This window comes from Pleurodeles waltl, chromosome 5 (assembly GCF_031143425.1).
Source record: "Pleurodeles waltl isolate 20211129_DDA chromosome 5, aPleWal1.hap1.20221129, whole genome shotgun sequence".
Taxonomy (NCBI): domain Eukaryota; kingdom Metazoa; phylum Chordata; class Amphibia; order Caudata; family Salamandridae; genus Pleurodeles; species Pleurodeles waltl.
The window spans coordinates 993,047,671-993,074,064 of NC_090444.1; the positions used below are offsets into that span (position 1 = coordinate 993,047,671).

The 26,394-nt window shown below is 43.5% G+C and overlaps 1 protein-coding gene across 2 annotated transcripts in view; it reads left to right on the forward strand.

Annotated features, from left to right (window-relative positions):
* GRM1 (glutamate metabotropic receptor 1) overlaps positions 1 to 26,394 on the forward strand; it is a 2,296,169-nt gene that overhangs the window by 1,936,145 nt on the left and 333,630 nt on the right. For both annotated transcript variants that reach the window (XM_069235152.1, XM_069235151.1), the window contains exon 6: positions 5,199 to 5,367. In XM_069235152.1, coding sequence (XP_069091253.1) covers positions 5,199 to 5,367 — 169 coding nt within the window. The remainder of the gene's footprint in view (positions 1 to 5,198; positions 5,368 to 26,394) is intronic.

Below are 26,394 nucleotides of genomic sequence, written 5' to 3' on the forward strand. Positions count from 1 at the left end.
AACGCCCACTAGACACCAGGGATGTCTTTTACAAAATGAAATGGACATGAGGGAGCGACCCCTTGGGCAAGGGTCGTTCCCAGGGGGGGCATTTTTCTTGAGGCCTTTTCTGCCCTCCTGGGGGCAGATCAGCCTATTATAAGGCCGATCTGCCAGCAGGGGGGGCAGAAACCTCTAGGCACCAGGGATAATTGTTTTTTTTTTTGTTTTGTTTTTTGTTTTAGGTGTGGGGGGCGACCCCTTAGGCAAGGGTCGCTCCCATAGGTGGCAAATTATATTTAGGCCATTTCTGCCCCTCTTGGGGGCAGATTGGCCTATTTTTATGAGGCCAATCTGCCCCCAAGGGGGGCAGAAACCACTAGACACCAGGGAGTTTTTCTTTTGTTAGTTTTTCACGTAAGGGGAGCGACCCCTTAGGCAAGGGTCGTTCCCCTGGGGGCAAATTTATTTTAGGCCATTTCTGCCCGCTTTGGGGGCAGATCAGCTGATTTTAGGTCAATCTGCCCCCAAGGGGGGCAGAAACCACTAGGCACCAGGGATCTTTTTTTTGCGCTGTCACGCAAGGGGAGCGACCTTGTAGGCAAGGGTCGCTCTCCGGGGGGCTTGGGGGGCAAATTTATTTTAGGCCATTTCTGCCCCCCCTGGGGCCGGCTGAGCTAGAGGCCAAAATCCACAGGTAGGCACTTTGCAAAAAACACCTCTGTTTTCTGTGAAAAAATGTGATGTATCCACGTTGTGTTTTGGGCCCTTTTCTTTAATGGGCGCTAGGCCTACCCACACAAGTGAGGTGCATTTGTATCGGGAGACTTGGGGGAACGCTGGGTGGAAGGACATTTGTGGCTCCTCTCAGATTCCAGAACTTTCTGTCACCGAAATGAGAGGAAAAAGTGTTTTTTGGGCCAAATTTTGAGGGTTGCAAAGGATTCTGGGTAACAGAACCTGGTCAGAGCCCCACAAGTCACCCCATCTTGGATTCCCCTAGGTCTCTAGTTTTCAGAAATGTGCTGGTTTGGTAGGTTTCCCTAGGTGCCGGCTGAGCTTTGGGCCAAAATCTACAGGTAGGCACTTTTCAAAAAACACCTCTGTTTTCTTTAAAAAAATGTGATGTGTCCACGTTGCGTTTTGGGGCATTTCCTGTCCCGGGCGCTAGGCCTACCCACACAAGTGAGGTATCATTTTTATTGGGAGACTTGGGGGAACGCTGGGTGGAAGGAAATTTGTGGCTCCTCTCAGATTCCAGAACTTTCTGTCATCGAAATGTGAGGAAAATGTGATTATTTTGCCACATTTTGAGGTTTGCAAAGGATTCTGGGTAACAGAACCTGGTCAGAGCCCCACAAGTCACCCCATCTTGGATTCCCCTAGGTCTCTAGTTTTAATAAATGCACAGGTTTGGTAGGTTTCCCTAGGTGCCGGCTGAGCTAGGGGCCAAAATCTACAGGTAGGCACTTGGCAAAAAACACCTCTGTTTTCTGTCAAAAACTGGGATGTGTCCACGTTGTGTTTTGGGGCATTTCCTGTCGCGGGCGCTAGGCCTACCCACACAAGTGAGGTATCATTTTTATCGGGAGACTTGGGGGAACATAGAATATAATTTTTCCTTCCAAATATAAGAGAGTGTGTAAAAAAGATGTAATTCACATGCTAGTATGGGCACCCCGGAATTCAGAGATGTGCAAATAACCACTGCTCCTCAACACCTTATCTTGTGCCCATTTTGGAAATACAGCGGTTTTCCTGATAGCTATTTTTTACTCTTTATATTTCAGCAAATTAAATGCTGTATACCCGCTATAGAATGAAAACCCACTGCAGGGTGCAGGTCATTAATTGGCTCTGGGTACTTAGAGTTCTTGATGAGCCTACAAGCCCTATATATATCCCCGCAACCAGAAGAGTCCAGCAGACGTAACGGTATATTGCTTTCATTGCTTTTAATTTCTGACATTGCAGGAAAAAGTGACAGAGTAAAACGTAGGGAAAAATTGCAGATTTTTTCACCTCAATTTCAATATTTTTTTTTCAGTTGTTATTTTCTGTAGGAAACCCTTGTAGGATCTACACAAAATACCCCTTGCTGAATTCAGAATTGTGTCTACTTTTCAGAAATGTTGCGGTTTCTGGGATCCAGCATTGGTTTCATGCCCATTTCTGTCACTGACTGGAAGGAGGATGAAAGCACAAAAAATCATAAAAATGGGGAATGTCCAAATTTGTGTTGAAAAATTGGGTTTTCTGATTCAAGTCTGCCTGTTCCTGAAAGCTGGGAAGCTGGGGATTTTAGCACCGCAAACCCTTTGTTGATACCATTTTCAGGGAAAAAACCACAAGCCTTCTTCTGCAGCCCCCTTTTCCCATTTAAAAAAAAAAAACGAAATTTTCACTGTATTTTGGCTAATTTCTTGGCCTCCTTCTGGGGAACCCACAAAGTCTGGGTACCTCTAGAATCCCTAGGATGTTGGAAAAAAAGGACGCAAATTTGGCGTGGGTAGCTTATGTGAACAAAAGTTATGAGGGCCTAAGCGCGAACTGCCCCAAATAGCCAAAAAAAGGCTCGGCACAGGAGGGGGAAAAGGCCTGGCAGCGAAGGGGTTAAGCATATCTGCTTCAACACACCCAAGTACAGGACATGTCTATTAATGACAATTTTAAATTAATACATTTAGCATCAAACTTATTTAAAACCAGTCATAGTAAGATACAGCCCCAGGTTTCCTGTGCCTGCCTTACATGCAGTTAAGGAGACGCTGCATTCCTTCACTTGACCTAGTTGCTGCAGTGCTTCACATTTACTCAGGCTAGGTAATAGCTAAGTTAAAAAAAATACTATGTTAGACTGTAGTCAGAGTGGATGGCTCTGTGAGACAGTGTCTTCTGTGGATTCTTCCTACACCTGGAAATATTAAAATCCAATATAAGTTTGCTCTCTTGGGCCTCGTGCAGGCCACATGATGGATAGCCATGAGAGAACAAAACCGGAGGGCTCTCGAAAGAAAGCATCGGGAGAGTTCTGGTTCCATAGACCCTAGTGGTGAGGCTAAGAACGCAGCAATACCCAAAATGCCAATGTAGAGACATAATGGGCTGGAACTCCTTCCACTAATACCCAGGACTGAAAAGCGGATTACAAAGGTCAGTTAGCTGGCCTCTTTTTTGGCTATAAGGAGATCAAAAGCTGCAAAAGGCCTTTCCTGGAGTGACCAGGTGTCCAATGGCAGGTGGATATGGGCCAGACTGTGCTGGTGGTCTCTGCTGGAGTAGGCCGTGGACTCTGAATGCTATCCCTGAGGCCTTGGGAGCCTTTGAGTTGACCAAGGGGGGAGGCTACTCCAAACATTTGGAAAAGTTGGGACTTGAACATTTTTCAGCATAAGGAAGACCAGGGCTAACCAGTCAAGGCTATCTGCCAAAGGGGCACTTTGGATGAGCAAGAAATTCAGATTGTTCCCGCTCAGAGGTTTTTGCCAAAGGAAAGAAGACTTGAGCAAACCCTCATGGTTAAGGTAACCGACGTCGGCTGCCCAGTCTGCTACAACTTGCAGGTTTTTTCCACTGGGACTTTTCAGCTCCAAAACGAGACTAAGGGCCTGATTTAGAGTTTGGAGGAGGGGGTTACTTTGTCACAAAAAGTGACAGATATCCCGTCCGCCGTATTATGATCCCATAATAGCGTATGGGGAATGTAATAAGGCGGACGGGATATCTGTCATGTTTCTGACGGAGTAACCCGTCCGCAAATTGTAAATCAGGCCCTAAATCTCAACACAGAAATGTTGAACTGGCAAAGATGAGAACATTTTTGAGCCAACTAGAAAACATCACGGGTGCAAAATCTGAATTTTCAGAGTGGGATGTCAGTGTTTTACCCGCAAAACCAACAGCTCAGTGGGACCTCAGCCAATAGTATCAGACTTAAAGTAGACCTCGTCATATAGAGCCTTCAACCATATCCTACTGTAGGTTTTGAACATGTAAAAAACAGACTAAGTCAGAAGGTAAAAGCTTTGACTGGGATTACCCCTTCGTGTATCTGACCTTTGCTCCATAATGGTTGGCCTGCAAGTGTGTATCGGTCCTGGTCATGCACAAACAGTGACATCCTATTGTTGCTTTACTTTTTCTTGCCACTTTCCATTTAAACTATAGAAATGCATGTCTCTGGTTCCTTGGATTAGATTGTAATCATTTTTGAGTAATTTTTCTAATTATATTTTTTCTTATTTTTAGAAATCGGTTTTGAAATTTTTTACTGGGTAGTGTTTTGACTTTCTAATTGTTTTAGTGCAGCTAAATACGTTGTATAATTTCCTTAAGTTAAGCTTGCCCGTTTATGTGCAATAGGCTCCAGGGGGCAAGCTCAGGTTTATGGACTGAAGATGTGGATTTATTACTTGGAAAGGAATCACATCCTCCCCAACGAATAACCTATTGTCTCACATTATTTTTCAGAATTAAGGGACATTCCTCTTCACACTTCTTGATGTAACTATTGCTTTGCCTGTGATGGTAGCTTTGAAACACCAGAACTTCAACATAGGTGCTTCGACTGTTTTTTACAAAGCGTTTTTTATATGGTTGTTTGCTTTATTTCTTCAATGTTACCATCAGATTTCCTTCTACGTCTACTGCCCTTTCTAAAAGTTTGAAATCCCACAATCGCCAGATGTAACTCCAATCTGGTTAATGCATTGTTCTTATCCCCAGTGTAAGCAAGTTTTGGCATCAGTATTGGCGATTTGGAGGGATGGTCATGTCAAAAGTAACTGTAGTGAAAGTGATGTGTGACCTACAAGTGAGGATAAAGAAAAATGCTATCTAGTGTCCTGTCAAAAATCTTTTATACTAAAAACCTCTGCCCCAATATGTATTTTGTACCTTTTCACTAGAATTGTATTTAAAGGAAGGTTTCTTCCAAAAGATCAATTTTATTCTTAACTGTATGCCTCAGGGAGACCCCGTAACTGCTACTTCAATGTCTCTGCGCCTGTTAGCCTCTTAGATTCCATCGTCTCTCAATATTGCAAGACCCTCTGGTGCTGTAGAAAATGGCTCCTCTTAGAAACTCCTTTGTGAAAATTGACGTCTTCTTAAACGTTTGTAGATCATAATTATTATATGAGGAAGACCACGGACATTTTTATAATAATATCCCTATAATAGAGCAAGGAGGCTGACATATTTTTCACTTATCTTCACAGGTACGACATCATGAACCTCCAGTACATCGAGCCCAGTAACTATGATTATGTCCTCATTGGAACCTGGCATGAAGGACAATTGCACATTAATGACTTGAAGATACAAATGAACAAGAGTGGAATGGTCCGTTCTGTGTGTAGTGATCCTTGCTCAAAGGGGCAGATTAAGGTAGGTTGCTTGTCCAAAAACAATTGCGGGGTCAGTTGTATTACTCCACATATTCATCATATGTCGATTTTGATGGCCTCGGGTGTCCCGTTCTGCACCATGCCATTAGAGCTAAAACCTCCCTACTACTGTGCCTTTGTGTACTTGTGTGTACAAATACAAACCCATGAATATATAGGGAAAATAGAGTAGAAAATTAACAGCTATGCTTCATTCTACGATGCCCGTGATGGCAAGGTAGGACCAGATTGCTCAATACTCAATATGGATGTTTCACATCACATGTTGAAAATAAATATATCTTTGGATTCGAATTACTTGAAATCCATAATTTCCCTGCAAATTATGTTTTTTCAAAAACCTTTGGGGCCTCATTTACCAGGCCTTGCTGCACCACCCTGCGCCACCAGGAAAGGGCATAAATGCGCTGTATCTACAAGATAGGGCGCATTTCTGTCCTCTTCCCCTGCTCTGGTACACAAATTACTGCCTAGCACCAAGGCAGGCACTCTTGCACCATGGGGCACGAGTATCTGTGTTGTGGGGAAGATTTTTTTGTGTTCAGGAAGGGACACCTTCCTGCACAAAAACAAGTACAATAGGTGTTTTCCTCTTTCTCTGTGTGCTGCAGAATGCTACTGTTTGGTTATTCTTTATGGGATGGAATATGGAGAGTTAAAATGTTAAAGTGAATGCGAAGTGAAAGTTCCGGAGTGCACATGTATAAAGTAGAGGATAAATTACCTGGACTGTGGCTTTTCCGTGGCAACAAGGATGGCATATTAACCGATACATGCAAAGCACAATGAATTAGTAGCACCATCTCCATTTCTTCAGCTTCCATGTATTCCTCCCCTCAATTGGGAACAATTGTGTGAAGCATTGGAATCTTACCTCAAGGCCATTAATGGGTGCACATTTACTTCAAAAAAGAAATAAGCTCTTTTTTAACTTAGGATCAGAAGGTAGAAGTATCTTAAAACACTTACATTGGAGGTAGTTAATGTCCATGTTAATGGTGGCGATGAAGGTGACACAGCTGAAACACAGGATGAATATGCATTCATCATTAAGACATTGGATAAGAGGTGTAATCCATGGAAGCACATTGTTTTGGAATGGCATATATTTCTTCAGCGTGCTCAGCTTCCTGGCAAATAGGTAGATGATTTTGTACCTCCACTGAGAACATTGACGGTTAGATGTAATTATTGCAAATTTAAGGATGGAATCATTCACAACCAGATAACAGAGAGAACAAACAGTAGGAGAATTGAAGAGAAGTTATTGTCAACTTAGGATCCTAATCTTGAGGTAGCTTTTTGCATTGCTTGGACCGTAGAGTACTGTAGGAAAATGCCACTCTTGGCATGGTCACCCCCACTTTTTGCCTAGTATTGATGCCAGCTTTGATTGGAAGTGTGCTGGGACCCTGCTAACCAGCCCCCAGCACCAGTGTTCTTTCTCTAAAATGGTACCTTTGTTTCCACAATTGGCACAGCCCTGGCACACAGTTAAGTCCCTTGTAAAAGGTACCCCTGGTACCGAGGGCCCTGTGGCCAGGGAAGGTCCATAAGGGCTGCAGCATGTATTATGCCACCCTCAGGGACCCCTCACTCAGTACATGCACACTGCTTTGCAGCTTGTGAATGCTAGTGGGGAGAAAGGACAAAGTCGACATGGCACTCCTCTCAGGGTGCCATGCTCACCCACCACTGCCTGTGGCACAGGTAAGTCACTCCTCTAGCAGGCCTTACAGCCCTAAGGCAGGGTGCACTATACCACAGGAGAGGACATAGCTGCATGAGCACTATGCCCCTACAGTGTCTAAGTCAATTCTTAGACATTGTAATTGCAGGGTTGCCATACTGAGTATATGGTCTGAGAGTTTGTCATTACGAACTCCACAGCACCATAATGGCTACACTGAATACTGGGAAATTTAGTATCAAACTTCTCAGTACAATAAACCCACACTGATGCCAGTGTGGGATTTATTGAAAAATGCACACAGAGTGCATCTTAGAGATGCCCCCTATATGTTAGTCCAACTGCTAGTGTAAGGCTGTCCGGTCTATTCCAGCCTGCCACTTCCAGATGAGCTTTTGACTACATGGGGTGAGTGCCTCTGTGCACTCTGTGGTCAGAAACAAAGCCTGTCCTGGATGGAGGTGCTTCACACCTCCCCCTGCAGGAACTGTAACACCTGGCGGTGAGCCTCAAAGGCTCAAGCCTGGTGTTACAGTGCCCCAGGGCAGTCCAGCTAGTGGAGATGCCCGCCCCCCCGGAGAAGCCCCCACTTTTGGCGGCAAGTCCAAAGGGATAGTGAGAAAAACAAGGAGGAGTCATCCCCTCAGCCAGGACTACCCCTAATGTGTCCAGAGCTGAAGTGACTCCCTCCTTGAGAAATCCTCCATCTTGCTTTGGAGGATTAGGACCAATAGGGATAGGGATGTGCCCCCCTCCCCAGAGGGAGTGGGCACAAGGAGAGCGTAGCCACCCTCAGGTACAATAGCCATTGGCTAATGCCCTCTGACCCTAACACAACCCTAAATTTAGTATTTAGGAGTGACCTTGAACCCAGCTCTTCAGATTCCTGATGACCTCAAGAAAAAAGAAGAACTGATGAGCTGAAAACCCTCCAGAGAAGAGAAGGAGTCACCAACTGACTCAGCCCCAGCCCTACCGGCCCGTCTCTTGCTTCAAAAAGCTGCAAGAAAAGAAGCAACACGTTCTGCAGGACCAGCGACCCCTAAAAAACCTTCAGGGGACTGCCTGCACCACCAAGGACCAAGAAACTCCCGTGGCCAGCAGACCTGTCCAAAAAGAAGACAAAGGAACCATCTTTAAAGGGACTCTCACCTCTCTCCATAAGGGTGAGTCCAACTACTCTGTACCCGACGCCCCCGGCCCGTGTCAAGAGAAACCAACTAGCCAGAGAGGGTCCCCAGGCAACTCCGACGATGTGTACACCCTGGACTGACCTCTCTACACCCCCACGATGGCACCTGCAGAGGGCATCCCGAGCACCCCCCTGACTGTGACTGCCTGGGATGAAGATATCGGTTGCCTGGAGAAGCACTGAGATAAACCGACCACTGGGCAGCAACGACCATTAGGCGTGCCTCACCCTTGTCCAGTCGGTGGCTTGCCCGGGAGGCCCCCCTGTGCCCTGCCTGCATCCCCTAAGTGACCCCGGGTCCCTCCATAGAGTTCTATTGAGAACCCGACGTCCTGTTTGCACACTGAACCCGGCCGCCCCATGCCGCTGAGGGTGTGATTTTTGTACCTACTTGGGGCCCCTCCAGTATTCCTCCAAACTCCCTGGTCTGCCCTCCGACAACTGGGGTACTTACCTGCAAGCAGACCGGAACAGGAGTAACCCCTGTCTCCCTAGGGGCCCATGTTATTTTGGCTCCTTTTTTGACCTCTGCACGTAACCGCCCTGTGTTGCTGGCGCTGGGTGTTTGGAGTTATCTTGAACCCCCAACGGTGGGCAACCTATGCCCCGGAGATTGAATCCATAAGTTTGTTACTTACCTCAAAAACTGTACTTTACTTACCTCCCCCTGGAACTGTTGAAAATTGCAGTTTCCACTTTTAAATAGCTTTTTGCCATTTTAAAGAAAACTGTGCACATTGTTGATTCCATTCAAAGTTCTAAGTATCACTATGCAAAGTACCTTTAATTTAATGTACTTAAATGCTAAATGAATCTTGTGGTTCTACAAATAAAATAACAAAATAATATTTTTCTATATCAAAACCTACTGGTCTGGAGTTAAGTCATTGAGTGTGTGTTTTCACTTATTGCTTATGTGTGTACAACAAATGCTTAACACTTCCCTCTGATAAGCCTAACTGCTAGACCACACTACCACAAATAAAGCATTAGTATTATCTATTATTGCCTCTGTCAAGCCTCTGGGGAACCCCTGGACTCTGTGCACACTATATCCCATTTTGATATAGTATATACAGAGCCAGCTTCCTACAAGCACTCTTAAATGTGTGTGAGGGAAATTAACACAAGTTCAAAGCCAAGTGAGGTTCAACTAGTTGCTTACCAAAATGAAAGAAGTAATGTGAAGTCAGAAGCTGATACACCTAGAAGTGGAAATTTTCATAGTGATGGCACTTATAAAAAAATACTAATGTTTTGTGTTTTCTATGATGTAGTAAGACTCATTTGGGAAATGCCACATTTTGTGTTGCTCTCAACTTGGTTTGTTTTTAATGTCTAAAAAAGTGTCACTTTGCAAAGGTATGCAAAGCTTCAGTGAGTCAAAAAAACACAATATATCACAATTATCAAAGCACTTAATAAAAGCATTCTAGATGACAATGTTGTGCTGATGTTGTCCTCCCATGGGTGTGTGGAGGAAGGTGTATTTGAATTAGCCAAAGTCAAGGGGGTTCGGAGAAGCAGCCACCTTATTGTATTATTTCCATCAGTGAGAAGGTTGGAAAAGCCATTGCAGGTTTGAGTTCCCCATTAACACTGATAAATGAGTGTGAGTTACCTATTCTTCAGAGAGTGCACTTACGGGACTCTCACGTTAAAAGCTTTGCATATGGTGGTAAAAGGATAGAAGTAGCTGGAAAGATTGATGCTAAGTTACAATTTGATAATTCTGTTACCTCTGCACAGGTTTATGTTGTGAAGAATGGGTCAAGTTAACTAGGGTGGAATGACCAGGGGAAGTTTGAAATGATTTTAGATCCCAATCCTCCTGATATGGTTGTATCCAAACATAAATTTCTGAATGCTGCAACCAATATGGTCAACCATGTCAGTGAGCAAGGGTGAGTGGATGAATTTCCACAAGCGTTTAGTGAAAAATTAGGAAAAATGAAACGTTTTCAACATCATTTCATGTTGGAAAAAGATGCTTAGCCTGTGCACAAAGTTTGTAGGGTTCCAATGAGTTTGAGGAAGGAATTAAAATTGAAATTGCCGAAATTATGCAAATTTGGGATCATTGAGCTAAACAAGGGTTTGGAATAGTTTGTCCCATTGGTTTTGGCACACAAGTTGGACAAGTCTTTAAGACTGTGTGTTGACTTGGGCTACCTGAACTTGAATATTTGGGTTGATTGACAGCCTGTGCATAACTATAATGAGATATTACCAACTGTGAAGGGAGCAACAATATTTACTTCCCTAGGCATGTCCACTGCCAAGCATCAGATAGAATTCTGTGAGAACTCTAGACATTTTACCTCATTTGTGACGCTTGAAGGAGATTTCTGTTATGTTCACATGCCATTTGGCTTATAGTCAGCTTCCTCTGTGTTTCAGAGGTTGATTAATAATTTCTTTAAGGACATGGAAGGTGTTCTATACTTCCACAATGACATCTTAATCTATGGTAAAGATGAACATGAACTTCTTTTAGAAAGGTACTAGAGGTCAGGGGGTGGATTATTTGGTTAGGTTTGTCTCTGGAAGAGACATTGAGCCAAAGGTCGAAATTGTGGAAGTCAGAGCAAAAGCACCTACGCCTAACAAAAAAAATCAGTTAAGGTCCGTCCTCGATCTCATAGAGTACAATGAAACATTTGTGAAAACATTTGCCAGCAAGACATCAGGTTTGTGAAAAATGTTAACTATGTATGGGATGATGGATTTGACAAGGTATTTGAATCTTTTAAAAAGGTGATTGTAGCGACCAAACCACTGAAACCTTTAGATGCTGGTGATGTAAGTATCATCAATGCTGATGCTATTAATTAAATTCTAGGTGTGGTGTTAATGCAAAAAATAAAGAATGGTAGCTAAGAAATCATGGCTTTTGCTTCAAGGGCCCTGAGGGGTGCAGCAGTCACGTATTCTGCCATTGATAAATAAGCCCCTGCTTTGTGTTGGGGTACTCAATGTTTCAAGAATCACATGTGGGGGTATAGATTTGTTCTCAGGACTGATCATAAACCTTTGGTGGATGCATTCATTACCACAGTAGGATGGACAGCTACTCCCTGAAATGCAAAGTGGCAGTACAGTCTCCAGCAATTTCATTACCCTTGAGTATATGGCAGTAATAAAGAAGTTCTCTGTAGGCTACTTATCCAGGTTAGTCTTGGGTGAGGAACATTCTGTTGACATTTTCTCTGATGATCTTGAAACCATGAGTGCTATAGGTTCTGTGGATGCTGCTATTGATGGTGCTTTGTCTGAAATGGAATGGAAGCAAGCAATGGTGGAGGATTGGAGGATATAAGAGAGTTGCCAATGAATTATGGAGAGTATTAATTCACAAGTTATTATTGAATTTCTTCAAGATGTGTTTCTCAGGGAAGGTTAACCTGAGGAGTTGGATTTTTTGTCTGACAATGTCTGCACTAAGTTTGGTGTGACTTATTGCATATGTGGGGATTCCAACACTGGTAAGAAATCTGTGCAGCATCTCTAGTTGTTCAAGAACACACCTTCCAGGTTTAAGGAGTTTGTAATGTGAGTCATCACTACATATAGGTTTCTGATTGCCTGGTAATCTTTTATGGGCATGTGTATGATGACATGTTATGTACTAGATGGTATAGTTTTGGGTTCTGAAATGCAAGTATCATTTTTACTTGCATTACTTTGTTTTAGCATATTGTATTTAATGTATGTTTGTTTTCTTTCTTCAAGTTCATTTTGTAAGTGTTGTGGGAAATTATCTGGCAAAGTTTTTTTTTTACTCACCATGTGTTATTTGGAACAAAAAGAAAGTATTGGTCTCTGCATTGTATAAGAAAGGAGGGTGTGTTGGAATAGTCTGTGTGGGATGGAATGCAGGGAATAGTAATGTTGAAGGGGATGTGAGGAGAAAGTTCCAGAGTTGTCAATTGCTGCCTGACTTGGACAACCAATGGTCGTACATATAATAAACCAGAGGATAAATTACATAAACGTCATCTTTTCTGTTACTTTCTGTCTTAACTAGCATAATTGGTAGAAAATAACTTTTGAAAGCATATTTTTTTACATACAACCATTTCATAAAAAATGATTGCATACACTACATAGTTGGATCAAATGATCAGTTAATTATACATATATACAGTACATTAATAACCATTAAAACAAAATTGAGTGATAGCTTGTTATGTTCAATTAATTAATTTCCCCTGTAATTTTCTTATTCTTATTGGATGTCAAATATATGTCGAATTACTGGCACAAACTGCTGGTGATTGTAACTGTAGAAAGTCAAAGCGGGTTCACATTGTCTAAAGTTATTTCCTTTAATGGGGGTTTTAATAAAATTCTTTCTGGGAATAATATTAAAAGCACAACAAATATAAAATGCAACATCTGTTTCAAGGGCAATTATCTAAGACTCTTTCAGTCATTAATACACGGGAAGGTGACAGTGCAATAGACCATATCAAGTATAAATCAAGTTAAAAGTGTACATTTGTTGACTATTCTTAGTTGTACTAAGTAAGGTTGCAGGCCAAACTCTGGTGACAATTCAGTGATTATCACATAAATTACATTATGTCTGATGAGTAACATTCTCTCATCTTAAAATAATTAAAATTGCTGATATTTAAGATCGGTCTTATCTACCTTGGAGAGGAGATCTGGTTGAAAAGTATTGTGGTCTTCACAATCCAATCACATAGTGTTCTGATGTTCTCCATCCACGGGATGGGGGCTGCCTGATCTAATGGAAGGCATTCCTCAAGTATTATTCTATTTACATGTGCCTACCATTTTGTCCATACCTTATGCCACAACAGTAGGTAGGGGCTGTAATCTTTTAAGATCTTCGATGGATGGCAGCCCCAGTTCATCGTGACATACGGCTGACATACAGCTGGAGGAAACTAACAAAAGTCTACTCAAACGGAAATTTTCTGATTCCTTGTTTGCATATGTGTCCTCCAAGTGGCCAATGAAATGCACTTTGCAAATATAGCATATGGAGTTCTTTTATGGGTTTCAATCTTAGTCTAGATGAGAAGGGAAACAGTGCAGTAGTGGCCTTTGCATATGGGCCATTTCTCATAGTCACCTGCTGTTGCCAAGTGCAGGTTGAATTGAATGTAATCCTCAGGTATGAGAATACCATTGTTTGTTTCAGCTTGATGCCTTGGATGCCAAATCATCAACGTATGGGGATAACTGGTCCACAAGTCATTACAAATGATTTGTTAAGATTTACTTTGAGACCTGGGTCTCCCATATATGAGGCACATGTGACCAGCAAGCCCAGGAGACTATTTGAGGTGCATGCCATCAAGACAGAAGCATCTGCATATAGGAGAGCAGGAATGGTTGGGTGTCCGATCTTGGGCATGTCCCTGCATCCTTCCACCAGCACCATCTTTAAGTTGTTAATATAGATGATGAAAAGAAACTGCCCAAGAACACTGCCCTGCCTCACTCCCTAATTGTACAGATTTTCTCCAAATACCCTCCATCAATGCCATTCCTCACTCTGCCCTTGGTCCTTGAGTAGACGTCTTTGATTATATTTAAGATATGCACATCCACCCCCATGTCCCCTATTAAGTGCCATAGTTTGCTATGAGAAACGCAATCAGAGGCACTTGACTGGCCCATGAATCCCAAATAAATTGTGCTATTTTTATGCCGTTGTATATTTTCTAGTTAATACTGACAAGCTGAGGAAGTGTTCTGCGGTGCCCCTGCCCCTCCTAAATCCATTTTGGATGTCTGTCATGATGTGGTGATCTTCCGCCTGCTTCTCCAGCCTGCCTAACAGGACTTTACCCAACACATTGACCAGAGCATCCAAGAGGGAGATCGAATGATAGCAGCTAGGGTCATGATGATTGCCTTTCTTATGTACAAGGAAAATTATTGATTTAGATCAGGTGTTCAGTTTCCATGTTCTGCACACTGCCATCAAAACATTCATCAGCAGAGGCCCCCAAACATCAATATTTGCCTTGAGGATATGAGATGGCACCCCATCATGTCCTAGGGCTTTAGATATAGGTAATTTATTAATTGTAATAACTACCGCTTGCAGGGTTAGCTCAAAGCTTGTACCTTCAGTAAAATGGGAGTAGAACAGATTGTATAGTTCTCCTTGGGGTTATCGTTTTCGTCCCTAATTACAGTTGCATAAATGTCACTAAGATAAGAGGACCACTTATGGGCCTGAATAGCACCCTCAATAGATGGAGTCCCATTATCTGTACAAAGTGGGCAATTTATGACTTGCCAAAAGGCCAGGTTATCCTAATCTTGACTGGCTGCCTCTAAAGTGGCCCATGACTCCTCATTTATAGTTTATTTCCTTTGAGGAGGTGTGCCTTTATAGACTTTCTGCTCTCAGCAATCTCTGCTTGTGGTTGCTTGATTTTTCTCTGCTTTTTTCAGTACAGCATGGGCCTAAGTGCAATTATGGTCAAACAGTCCTCTCCCCTTTTTGCCCCTCTCCTTACATGGCCTGGTACGTTCTTCTTTAATGTAGCTCGATATTTCAGCAAATGCCTCTTCAATAGTTATATCGTAGTGCTTCTCATCCAGGCAGATATCTACAAGGGGTTTATTTTCCTTTATTTTTATTTCGAAGGAATCCATCAGGACTCACCCATTCCAACGTTATACGAGGGAAGGCCTCGCTAATCACCTTTACATCACTGGCATTTTTATGGCACTTATTCTGGGCATCTCATACAACAGTATCTATGTGAATACGTCAGGTGCAATTGTCACTAAGACAAATTCCATGTCTTAAAATTCTGACTATATTAACTCAGTTTGTCTGACATTAACAGGAAATCTATGATATTCCCCTCTTGTCTACTTACATAGTTATTGACAAACAGAGCTCGTGGTCTGCTTACCTCATTCGCGCATACACCGTTGTATTGTACAAACGTGATTAATCATCCTTCCGTAACCCTCATGGGTAAAGTGTGCTTGCTAATTTTCTTCTGTCACAGAAACCACATATTTCCCTCAGTGACTGTTTACATGTGGGCAGTGGCATCCCTCCCAACACAACATTCATATTGTTTCTTACTATTTAGTAAGTTTAGATCTTTTTCCAGTCTACAAAGAACATCAGTTTTCCTGACTAAAGACATTGTTGCAGAAGTTAGCAAACACTATGTAAGAACCCTTAGAACTTTCAAGACTCGCAATCAGATAAAACAGATCAGTAGCCAAATATATATAAACCTGCCTTTTACCCGTGATATATAAATATCCAAGCCTCCTTTGTCCTTTCCTGAGTTCAGTCAACCGTGTTTGCCTGGAGCAGGCCTTTTATTCCACCAGGCATTTTCCTGGAAGGCTGAAGCCCTGGTTTTGAAACCCAATGGCTGTTCCTTGTGGCTCTGCCGTTTCCCCAGCTCCCCGAGGTTTAATTGCAGCACGAAATGGCATGCTTCAAGAAAGAGAGAGAAAGAGACAGAGGTAAGGTAGAGGAAAAAGTGTCAGAGAGGGAAAAAAGAGAAAGAAGAGAAGGATGGATAGAGAATTGATGGATGGCAAGGCATCGATCACATGAGAAGTAGGAAGGGGGTTGAGTTGAGCTTTTTGTCAGGGCTACTTTTAATTTCATAGTCTGACCCTGATCTGGAGGAACAAAAGGACATTTAGATATAATGGTATCAATAATTAAGAGCAGATGCTTTGCTGCCCACCTCACAGGGATGGTGGCCCTTATACAATGAAAATAGTTAAATAATAATTAAAAAGTTGATAACTCTGTAATTCTATAATAATAAGGATTGAATTATCTTGAACTTTCTTGATGAGTAAACAAAAGCAGAGTACATTACAGTAATTCAGACAAGAAATGATGATAGTGGAGCGTGGCTAGGCTCACGCGCAGGTGACTGCCATCTAATTGAGCTCTGAGGCTCCTAAACAAATAATCCTGCCATCTGACAGAAACCGCAAGCTTCCCACACTGTAAACAGTGTGAGAAAAGCGCAGTGAGCCGCTATGGGCAGAGAGACCTTTCTCGCCGGTGCTGCCTCAGTCGATCGGGCTGTGGATGCGAGAGCGATGAACCACCATCTTCCAGAGGGGGGCAGCGCGCAGGAACCAACCAGCTAAGGGGCCGATGAAGGAGCAAAACTTCTGTTGAGACCGACGGGGTCCGGAGGCGACGCAAGACCCCTGCTGGCTAAGTGGAACCAATAGGCTTGGGAAACGTGATGAGATCCTGCAGCGACGGGCAGAGCGGACAGAGTGAAATGGGCTGACTGACCCCCCCCCGGCTGGGTGTGAGAGGAGGTGAGGAGCCCTGCTGCACCTGCGGAAGGACCTGGGTGGGGGCTTGTCTGGGACAATGAAGCGGCAGGGGAAAGAGCCTCCGGTGAGATTGCCCATATCGGAGGAAGATAAGTGGCCCTTGATGGAGAGGGGGACCATGGGTCCCGGCGGTAGCAGGCCAGGCTGACAAAGTGAGGTGAACTGCACACCCCCGGCTCAGTAGAAGAAGAGGTGAGAAGACCGGCTGCACAGGCGGGAATGCTTGGGGCGAGAAATCGCTTTGGGCTGCTGTCGTCTACCTGCCTGGTCGAGCTTCGGCGGTGGAGAGGGTCCCCTGGTGGGGTGGGATGCCTTTCTCTGCTGCATTGCCTCGGCCTTATGGCTGCAGATGGGGACCCTGGACTTCCCTTTGAGACTGGAGTAACACAACCCTACATAAGAGTCACAGCAAGTCAGGGTGAGCGGAGCGACCTGGTGGAGCCTCAAGAGAGTGGCCAAGTAGGCAGTGAGGTGGACAGCCATAAAGAATTGCGAGGAACCACGGGCCACAAGCGGGGGGAGATTGAAGGGCTCCTGGCCCCCTGCTGAGACCGAGGCGCTCACTTGTGCTTTAAGATGAAACCAAAAGGCCAGGCCCCAACACAATCTAAAAAAATGGAAAAAAATGCAGTGCAAAAGCAGCACCCCTCATCCAATGAGCCAGAAGCGGCTACGCCAGAGGTAGGAGAGCATTAATTGAGCACCATCATGGTGGCAATATTGGACTTGAAAAGCACGCTGGAGCCCAAACTAGATGCTGTTGAGCAGACCTCCAAAAAATGTCAGACAAGGTATCAGCAGCTGAGACTGATATTCAGGGGCTACAAGTCACTTCTAAGAAACTTGAAGAAGAAATGCAATACCTCATGAAGCAAAATGTGGTTATGGCTGCCAGACTGGAAGACCAAGAAGGTAGGGCATGGAGAAATAATATCAGAGTTGTCGGGGTACCGGAGGGGATGGAGGGGCCTAGCGCGGAGCTCTTTCTGAAGGACCTAATCATTAACACTCTCCATCCGAAGCACCTATCAAAATTCTTGTTAGCAGACACGGCGCATAGGGCACCAATTCATCCACCAAGGCCGGGGGCCAGAACGATCATCACAAGAATTTTCAGCCACAGAGATTGCAACGCTATACTACAAGCTGCCCATACACATGGAGATCTGCATCTAGACAAAGCCATTTTGTGGATTTTCCCCGACTTTACCCTCCAGGTGCAGAAACAGCATGTAGCTTTAAAGAAGTAAAGAAAGCCCTAAGAGCAAAAGATCTGAAGTATGTAATGCTTTTCCTGGCGAAGCTAGGTGTACTGGCAGAGGGCAAATCCTGGTTCTTCTCATCACCGAAGGAGGCCTGGGAATGGCTAGAGGGCTGGCGCCCAATAGGCCAGCGAGAAAGAAAAGGAGAGGCAAGAGGACCCCTGCGACTGGACAATCTCCCTGAAAGAGAACTGGACCATTCTGACACTGGGTCAAAGGAAGTAAAGTGATCCTGGAAGGGCCTGAAGTTGGACTCCAGGGGGGTGGACTTGCCCACTCACCTGTCAACGATGGGTGACACATACAGGGCTTACTGCTAATTCCAGGGGAGTGGGTATCTTACTTAAAAAATCTACACCTTTAGTCTCTGGTCCTTTGAAGACGGACTTGTTAGGTCGGTTTGTGTTACTGAACAGGATCTGGAATGGCCAGACTTTAAATCTCTGTTCCGTATATGCGCCTCTGAAACTGCATGTTGATACCCAGCCAGAGTTTGGGACCTAGCTTTTGGACGCGCCCTTGTACTCAGGAGAGACATGAATGATACCATGGACCTGACTCTGGACAGGTTGTCTAGCATCAGAGGAGGAGGGTACTGGAGACTTGAGGACCTTTGAAAAATCATTGGGCCTGACAGACCTATGGAGAGCGCATAACTCACATGAGAGACAATTTACATTTCTATCTAGACCATAGGAGTTTCTCAATTGGTTTCCCTGAAAAGCTACTTGAGGGGGCTAAGCAACATTTCGTGGCTAACTTGGGAAGTGTGACCTTGGCAAGAGTACTCTGGGAGGCCTTTAAAGTGGTTATTAGAGGGCAAGCGCAGGCATTAGAAGAAGGATTAAAGAAGTAGCGTTTTCTCCAATGTGAGGCGATAGATGGAGAGATTCTTAAGTTAGAGGTAGAGACACTAGCCGGGGGCTCAGTAAAGCCACACCACTGTTATAAGATGTTACTTAAACAGCAGGAGCTGAGAGACCTAGCAGACAATAAGGCACGCACACACGCTTTGGCCTTGCAGCAGCATCTATATGACGTAGGAGATAAGGCAAACAAGCTATTGGCCTAATTGAAAAGAAGAGACCAGGGTAGGAACTGGGTGGCTGAGATAAGGGACGAGACAGGTGCGCGACATACCACTGGGGACGCCTTTGCAGAGGCATTTGCTGCCTACTATGAACAAGTTTATTCCTCCAAGACGGCCCACACATATGAGAATTGTATGAAACTCCTTGGAGACCTTCCACTGGCTGTGCTCCATGCAGAAGACAGGGAGGAGCTGGACCAGGACATAATGGCAGAGGAGGTGCAGGGGGCAATCATGGAGGCATGGTCAGGAAAGGTGGTGGGCCCTAACGGTCCGCCGGTAGAGCTATACAAGTGCATGGCAAATATTGTGGCTCCTCATATGTTGGCAATGTTTCGAGTAGCTAGGGTGGAAGGTACATTGCCTCTGGATCAAAGAATAGCAACCATTGTTGTAATACACAAAGATAGCAAGCTGCACACAGAGTGTGGCTCATACCAGGCCCATATTGCTGTTAAACCTAGAGGTTAAGGTATTAGCTAAAATTCTGGTAAATAGGTTTCAACCAGTAATGAGTTACCTGATCAGTTGTGACCAAACAGGTTACATGCCACATAGGAACACCAGACTGAATCTGAGGCGCCTATATGGGATCTTGCATGAGACAGGTGCCCCGGGGGCAGAGGATGCGGCATTGCTGGCGCTTGACGCAAAGATGGCCTTTGATAGTATCGAGTAAACATATCTTCAGGTAGTCCTAACTATAATGGGGTTTGCCCCTCAAATATGTACATGGATCCTATACAGTGACCCAGGGTCAACGGGGAGGCATTCCACTCCTTTGCCTTACACAGGGGCACGAGACAGGGATGTCCTCGGTCCCTGTGATTGTTTCTTCTGACACTGGAGCCGCTGGCCACCTGTAAGAACAAGTACCCTCTTGTGTGGGGTATTCCAGAAGGAGGATGGTGGAAGGCTAGAATTTCCCTGTATGCCGATGATGTCCTCCTATTTGTCACAAAACCCCATTGTTCCATTGATAGATTGTTACACATCTTCCAGCTCTTTGGAACATACTCTGGAAACCAAATAAACTGGGAGAAATCCAAAGTTTACCCACTAACTGGCGGTGAGTTGATCACGCCGGTGGGATGTGTGGCCCTGCTGGTAAGGGAGAGATTCTCCTATTTGGGAATATCTGTAACTAGAAATCCTGAGGAATTTCACAGACGGGACCTATATCCACAACTTGATCGCCCCCGCGAAGATGTATCGCACTGGCAGAGGCTACCACTTTTGCTGATGGGCCGAGCTGCCCTTTTTAAAATGATGTCCCCACCCCGCCTTCTATATGTGCTCCAGAACACACAGTTTAAAATATCGCTGACCTTTTTTGCCCAGGTCAGTAAGGAATTACGTAAGGTTCTGTGTGACAAGGACAGCCCTCGTATATCGCTGGGTAAGTTGCAGAGAGAGGTGTTCAAGGGGGGCCTAGCAATACCAAACATCCAAGCATATTACTGGGCGACTCAGCTGGTCCCGGTGAACAAGTGGGTATTGGCTGACAGGGAGGACCTTGCCTACAGGGTGGATCAAGCGGCTATAGTAGAGGGAGGGCACCTATTGGTGCTGTATACTAAAAAAGAGAGAGGGCCTGCTCCCATGTCACACGGAGACAGTGGTAAGAGGCTGCCAAATTCATAGGATGGTAGGGTAGGTTAACAGACATGACCCCTCTCTGGACTAGCGATAAGCTCAGTGAACTCCGTAGTTTAAAGGGGCTCTGCCGCTGGGGCCCCATATGAATCGACCATCTGGGGGACATCTGGAGAACCATGGAGCTGGTCTCTCTTGAGAACCTGCGAAGGGAATACACAATTGGTGCGTCTGTTGATTTCCAATATCTTCAATTGAAACACACCCTAAAGAAGCATATCCAGGTAGGGAATCGACTCAGCTGGAGGATCAATTGCTGACAGAGCCAGTGCTGGAGAAGGCAATATCCCTGACCTATAAAAAACTTCTGAATAACTCTCCTGATCTTGGGCGTTCTCTACGAGAGGCTTTGGGAGGGCAACTTAGGAACAATAGAGGAGGAGGACTGGCAGGAGGCCCTACTGAGTGCGCAAGAGGTGGCAATCAGTGCTCGGTTTCGCATAATACAACTTAGAATCCTTCTCAGATCGTGTTACTCCAGATCTCTACTATATCATATTGGCTGCAGCGAGTTTGCATTGTGTAAGAGGGTATGTGGCATGGAGGGCTCATTCTTTCATATCCTGTAGAGCTGCCCAATCATACAGTGACTTGAGTTACGGGCCTTGCTGTCCCTCTGGAGGTCAGGTGGCTAGTACTGCACGTAGCTGGTGAAGAACGGTGACCGCGATACCAGAGGTTGTGGCTAATGCTAGCAGCAGGAGTAGCTAAAAGAGTTATAGCAAAAACATGGGGAGTGGCCGAGCCGCCAAAGATACAGGGCTGGGAAAATAACTTGGACTGGTGCCAAAAAGCAGAACAGGTGATTTATCTGAGCCGCGGGTGCCCCAGAAGTATAACAAAATCTGGTCTCAATGGGAGGCCTATAGTAATAGGTAATGGAATGGAGCTGAAGGGGAGAACTAGGAGGGCAGCAGCATGAGCCTACCATCTTTAACTACAATTGTGGGGTAGTTAATATATACTGTGCATTGTAGACTGGGGAGCTGAATAAGTTCCGAGCAGAGATATTGTATTGATGATGCATTATTGCTATGTAGATACGAGAACCAAGCTTGATCCTCCGCAAAGCCTTGGTATTGAGTGTTATGTAGTGAGCAACTTTTTATACCAATAAAAAGAAGGTTTTTTTTGTAAAAAAAGAAATGATAATAGCTGCTGTGATAGGGTTTCAGACATGGATTTAGAAAATTAAATATTGTTGTGTTATCCCCCTGTTTGGGAGATTGGAGAACACGTAAAATGGAAACCCACGTGTTTCCAATTGTCACAAAGCCATGCTATCTTCATTTCTCCTAATGGTTCCTCTTCAATCTCTTAGCCTGCACGTTCCTTTTCATTAACCTACAGCTGTGAGTGTTAGTGTTGTGAGTTTTCATTTCTGTGGTCGTTTGTAGACAGATGGACCTGCAAATTGCTGCCTACTCCTGCTTTCTCCCAGCATATACTGTTCTCTAGACTTCACAGAAGTTCTGTTGGTTATGCCACAGATATTCTATGGTGTATTAGAGCATTGGAATGTTGGGAGCTCCACTGAAGACAATGCAGCTTGAGAGATCTGTATCACTGGTAAAGGCTCAGCTGAGTGTTCTAAACTACACAAGCTGCTACTAGCAATCCATTCTACTGTTTAAAGTGCAGTTAACCCAAAAGTCTTAACCAGGTGAAGCTGAGCATTAGCTATGGTAAATCCTCCAAGGAATGATCAGTTTTTGGAAAAGCCTCAACAAATTTATTTCAATTTATTTGTACACATTTCCGTTGATGAATGATTAAATAAATCAGCTGGAGTATAAAAAGAGATGCCTTGAAAATGCCACCAAAACGTTGCTGCACATGAACTGGATATACTTGAAGAGCAAAGGGCTGAAACCAAGACTGGAACAGCTACCTAATGGGCAACTCAAATATTCAGAGACTGGTTGACAGAAAATGGGCACGTACCTGATTTTGAGATGAAACCACTGCCTGAATTTTGCAGGCTTCTGAGACATTTTTATGTAGATGTAAGACATGCTAAAGGGGAATGTTATAGTAATCCAGGCTTTATATCAATAAGAGCTGGACTAAATAGACAAATGAATAATCCTCCTTTTAGCAGAGCTGTTATCAGATCATGTATGATGCTGTGTTTGCACCCCCTAACAATGTGATGGTAGCAATATTTCAAAAACCAATGTAGAGAAGGCAAAGATGTAAGTTTTAGAAAATGATGTATATCATCACAGGACTTCTCACTGATAAAACACTGTGGTATCTTGAATTGTGATGAACCTATTTCACTGCAGTACAAAGGTTTTTTTGATACCGAACGTCACGTTGCAAGACGTGGCAGTGAAGGATTACGAGAGTTGGCTGAAAATGCTTTCTCATTCCTAGTAGATGAAAAGAACTGAGAGTATGCAACGTTAACCTTTAATGAACAAACAAAAAAAACAAAAGGAAGTAAATGAGAAACTTAGATATCAAAACAGAGGGCACATTTATGCTCAACCAGACAGTGCAATGTGTCCTGTGGAATGTTTGAAATTCTATATTTCCAAATTGCCCAGAGAATGCAGTTGCTTCTATGTACAGCCAAGGAAAAGGAATCTTACTGTGGCGGATGCTGCAAGTGCGTATGTGCGGTATTTTAATAAGCCTCTTGGGAAAAATACAATTGAGGACTAATGAAAGAAATCAGCAGGAAAGCAGGATTAAGCCGCGTTTACACAAAGCATTGTCTGTGCGCTACAGCTGTGCAACTGCTAGCAGAGAATGGTTTCGAAGCACACCAGATAATGGCAGTCACTGGTCACAAAAGTGAAATCATTGTGCAGTTACTGGAAAGCATCATCTGAAGACATAATTGTATGGTCCACTGTCTAGCAAATACAGGTGGCAGTATCAAGAATGATGGATCAGAAAAATAATTAAATGGAGCACAAACTTGTGTACAAATAGAAGACATTTCTTCATTTAGGGTATCAGGGAGCAGCACAGATCACAATATGTAAATAATTGTTTCTGATATTTTCTCACACTGTAACATCACATTTAACACAATGTACTATTTTTACTAAAATGAAATCTTACTGGTACAGGTTTTTTTTTTAATGGTTTTAATGCATGGCAGTGCTGGTTTTTCCTCAAACACATTAGTGTGCATGATTAACTTGTAAATGTAAAACATTTTATTTCATGATTTTAGTACTTTAATTGTAGAATAAAGCTCATGGTGCCGTTAGTAATATAATAAATAATGTTTTGCCATGCACATAGTTGCCTTTTGTTTCTGTTTTTATTCTCTATGTATGTGTAAATTTTCCTGTCATGATCTGTGTTTTAGAGATTGTGTTCAGGATTACAAATATCTATCTTATCCAAAGCTGCTTTAATTCCCCTTTAGTATTACTTTTTTTAAATATAGGAGAAAATCAATTAAAAATATATTCTACAGCTGTTGCATATGCTCTTGACTGCTAATTTAAGAAAACAAGGACAGAAAAGGCAAGATTAAAATACATTTTTACAATATTAATTTATCTTCCATTTGATTTCCGTTTCCAGTTGGTTCGTGAAATTTAAAATATATTAAAAAGACAGACCTTTTTTTAAGAGAGAAAGTTGGCAGCCCTTCTACAACACATTAGTAAAGAATAATATAAAGATTAGAAATACCTTGATTCTTTCAATTTTTGCCAATTATTTAGTCATATTTTCAAAATGAAGCTGACACTTTACAAGCCTCATTAGTCTTTGACGAAGTGTGCCCTGCATACCTCATTTCAGTTAAAAACGATGCACTTTCTAGCTTGCGTGGGTAATCAACCTGGGTGGTGGGCTCTTCTTTATTTAAAAAAATCTCCACTTCCCTTCTCAGAAACACATGCCCAGCAAAATTACACAATCTCTTTATTGCAATGGAAAACACATTTCCTTTCTCTAGAAATGTAAATATGAATAATTAGAATCTCCTGTCATCCCAGTAAGGTCGGGTGAACCATGGAAAATAGTTAAACCAAGTGAAATATGCCCTCTTCGCATCGAAGATAGAGTGCGTGAGAACCGCTGTTACCCTGAACGGCAGCCCCCATTGTCTGGCAGAGATGAAGATATGTGTTTTTTTGTTAAATGTATCTCTCAAGGTAGAAAAATGCATGTTCACATTAAAAAAAGGTAAATTAGTGAGCCAGAAACATGTCCAAATATATTTTTCCTTGCCTCTTATATGTTGCGCATGTACTGGTTGCACAACTTGTGCAGCCCGAGCTGCGATGGTATTCTTTAACATATATTTTGAAAGGCCTCTGGGCCTTTTCAAAACACATGACAAGTGATGTCTGAAAGGGGCTAATGCTCTAATAGCCTTAGAACCCGCTGTTCGGCTCTGGCATTTAATGTGGAAGTGGGCCTTTAATGGCCGGTAGAACTCGCTCCAGCGGGTTCTAAGGTTATATTAGAACATTGGAATGTTAGGAGCTACATTGGGACAATGGAGTGCTCTGGGCTTTTACTGGCTGGTAAGTCCACCTTCCAATGTTCTTTGTTCACAGCAATAGCTGTGAACAAAGGCCTCATGGAGCCCGAGGGGATTTTAATTAACTCAGGCTCTGTGAGGACTTTGTTTTATTTATTAGAACATATTGCCCTCTAGTGGCAGACTGTTCTAATAGTTTTATAATCCTTCACAGCTGGGATATACCGGCAATTCAAGTCCCGCTCCCTTGTTAAAGGCCCTTGCCTTCGGCTCAGGCCTTTAACGCTTGAGTGGGCCTTTAGTGGCCGGTATAGCCTGCTATGGTGGGCTCTAAGGCTATACTAGAATATTGGAATGTTAGGAGCTCCATTGGAAACAATGGAGTAGCTCCGGGCTTTTAACGGCTGGTAGAAGTCCAGAGCTCCAACTTTCCAAAAATAACTGTGAACAAAGGCCTCACGGAGCCCAAGGGTATTTCAACCCTCTCGGGCTCTGTGAGGTCTTTGATTTACTAATTAGAACATTCTACCCTCTAGGGGCAGAATGTTCAAATAGCCTTATAGCCCTCCATAGTGGGCTGTACCTTCCATTAAAGGCCCGCTACCTCGTTAAGGGCCCTCACCTTTGACTCTGGCCTTTAATGCTGGAGAGAGCCTTTAATGGCCAGTATAGCCTGCTCCGGTGGGCTATAATGTTATATTAAATGTAAAGAAATGAAGAAGTGTGCGTTTCCTTTCTAGTCCATAGCTGCTGAGGATGTCCTGGTGATCAGTATTGTGACACTACCTCCTCTGACAAACATGTCTGCAACTGCCAACTCCTCCTGCCCTGACATGACTTCCATGCCTCCTTCTCTGATTTACTTGTCTTAATGACCTTGATATCAGACTAAATATTTGTACTGGGAGATTTGCACTCTACATAGCTTTTCAGAACAATCTCTAGCATACAATATAGCTGTCTGATGACACTGATTATGCAAATCCTTTTCAACCACTCGCATAGATGTGAGATTTACATAAGCAGCTTCAAAAAGAATAACAAATACTTGTTCTTACATGATACATGATACATCTAAAATGGTAATTTCTGGCATTCATTCCATTTCTGCCAGATTGAATGATTTGTGTGCAAAAATGGATCTAAAAGGGGAAATTCCCCAACCCTCAGTCACAGAAGCCAGAAAACTGATCACATGCCACTAAGCCTTTTTCACAGAATCAGGATCTCTGGCCATTTCAACATGCAGACGTATTACAGCATAAATGCCATCACTTTGATGAATTGTCCACTGTAATATTTCTGTGATTAGTGGTGCTGTGGACAC